Genomic DNA, 796 nt, shown 5'->3' with positions numbered 1-796 from the left:
GGGGATGAGGGACATGGGACAGGGACATGGGGATGTGGGGGACACGGGGACATGGGGATGTGGGGACATGGGGACACAGGGACATGGGGATATGGGGACATGGGGGAAATGGGGGACATGGGACAGGGACATGGGGACACGGGGGACAGTGTCACAGCCCCAGGGACACGGGGACATGGCACGGTCCCAGGGACATGGTCACAGGGACACAGGAATCACTGTCACAGCCCCAGGGACACAGGGACATGATCACAGGGACACAGGGACATGGCACAGCCCTTTCCCAAGGACAGGGGAGGGGTCACAGCCCGAGGGACAGGGGAGGGGTCACAGCCCCAGGGACAGGGGAGGGGTCACAGCCCCAGGGACAGGCTCGGGGCGTGCCGGATCCGGGCGGTTCTCGGTGCCCAGACCAATCCAAGCCCTTCCAGGTGAGTTTTCCCGGGGCTGAGGAAGCTGAGGGATCCGGGCTGGGGACGGGGCTGGGCTGCACTCACCCCCCCTCCGGCCGGGGCGTTGCGCTGGGACGAGGCCGGAGCCGCCGGCTCCTTGTAGCCGTAGGATTGGGATGGAGGCGGCTGCTGCTGCTGCTGCTGCTGGAAAACTGGGGAGGAAAACGGGGATCCTGAGTTGGGATTTGGGTGGATCCTGAGCTGGGATCTGGGTGGATCCTGAGCTGGGATCTGGGTGGATCCTGAGCTGGGATCTGGGTGGATCCTGAGCTGGGATCTGGGTGGATCCATGAACTGGGATTTGGGTGGATCCTGAGCTGGGATTTGGGTGGATCCATGAACTG

General features: G+C 64.4%; 1 protein-coding gene across 1 annotated transcript in view; it reads right to left on the bottom strand.

Annotated features, from left to right (window-relative positions):
- The window catches only part of LASP1 (LIM and SH3 protein 1), a 9,380-nt gene that overhangs the window by 1,208 nt on the left and 7,376 nt on the right, over nt 1-796 (bottom strand). The window contains exon 4 of the mRNA XM_015616047.3: nt 498-708. Coding sequence (XP_015471533.1) covers nt 498-708 — 211 coding nt within the window. The remainder of the gene's footprint in view (nt 1-497; nt 709-796) is intronic.

Source organism: Parus major, unplaced genomic scaffold (genome assembly GCF_001522545.3).
Source record: "Parus major isolate Abel unplaced genomic scaffold, Parus_major1.1 Scaffold335, whole genome shotgun sequence".
Classification (NCBI taxonomy): Eukaryota; Metazoa; Chordata; class Aves; order Passeriformes; family Paridae; genus Parus; species Parus major.
The sequence above is the reverse complement of the archived record's forward strand: the minus strand, read 5'-3'. Positions and strand labels throughout refer to the sequence as shown.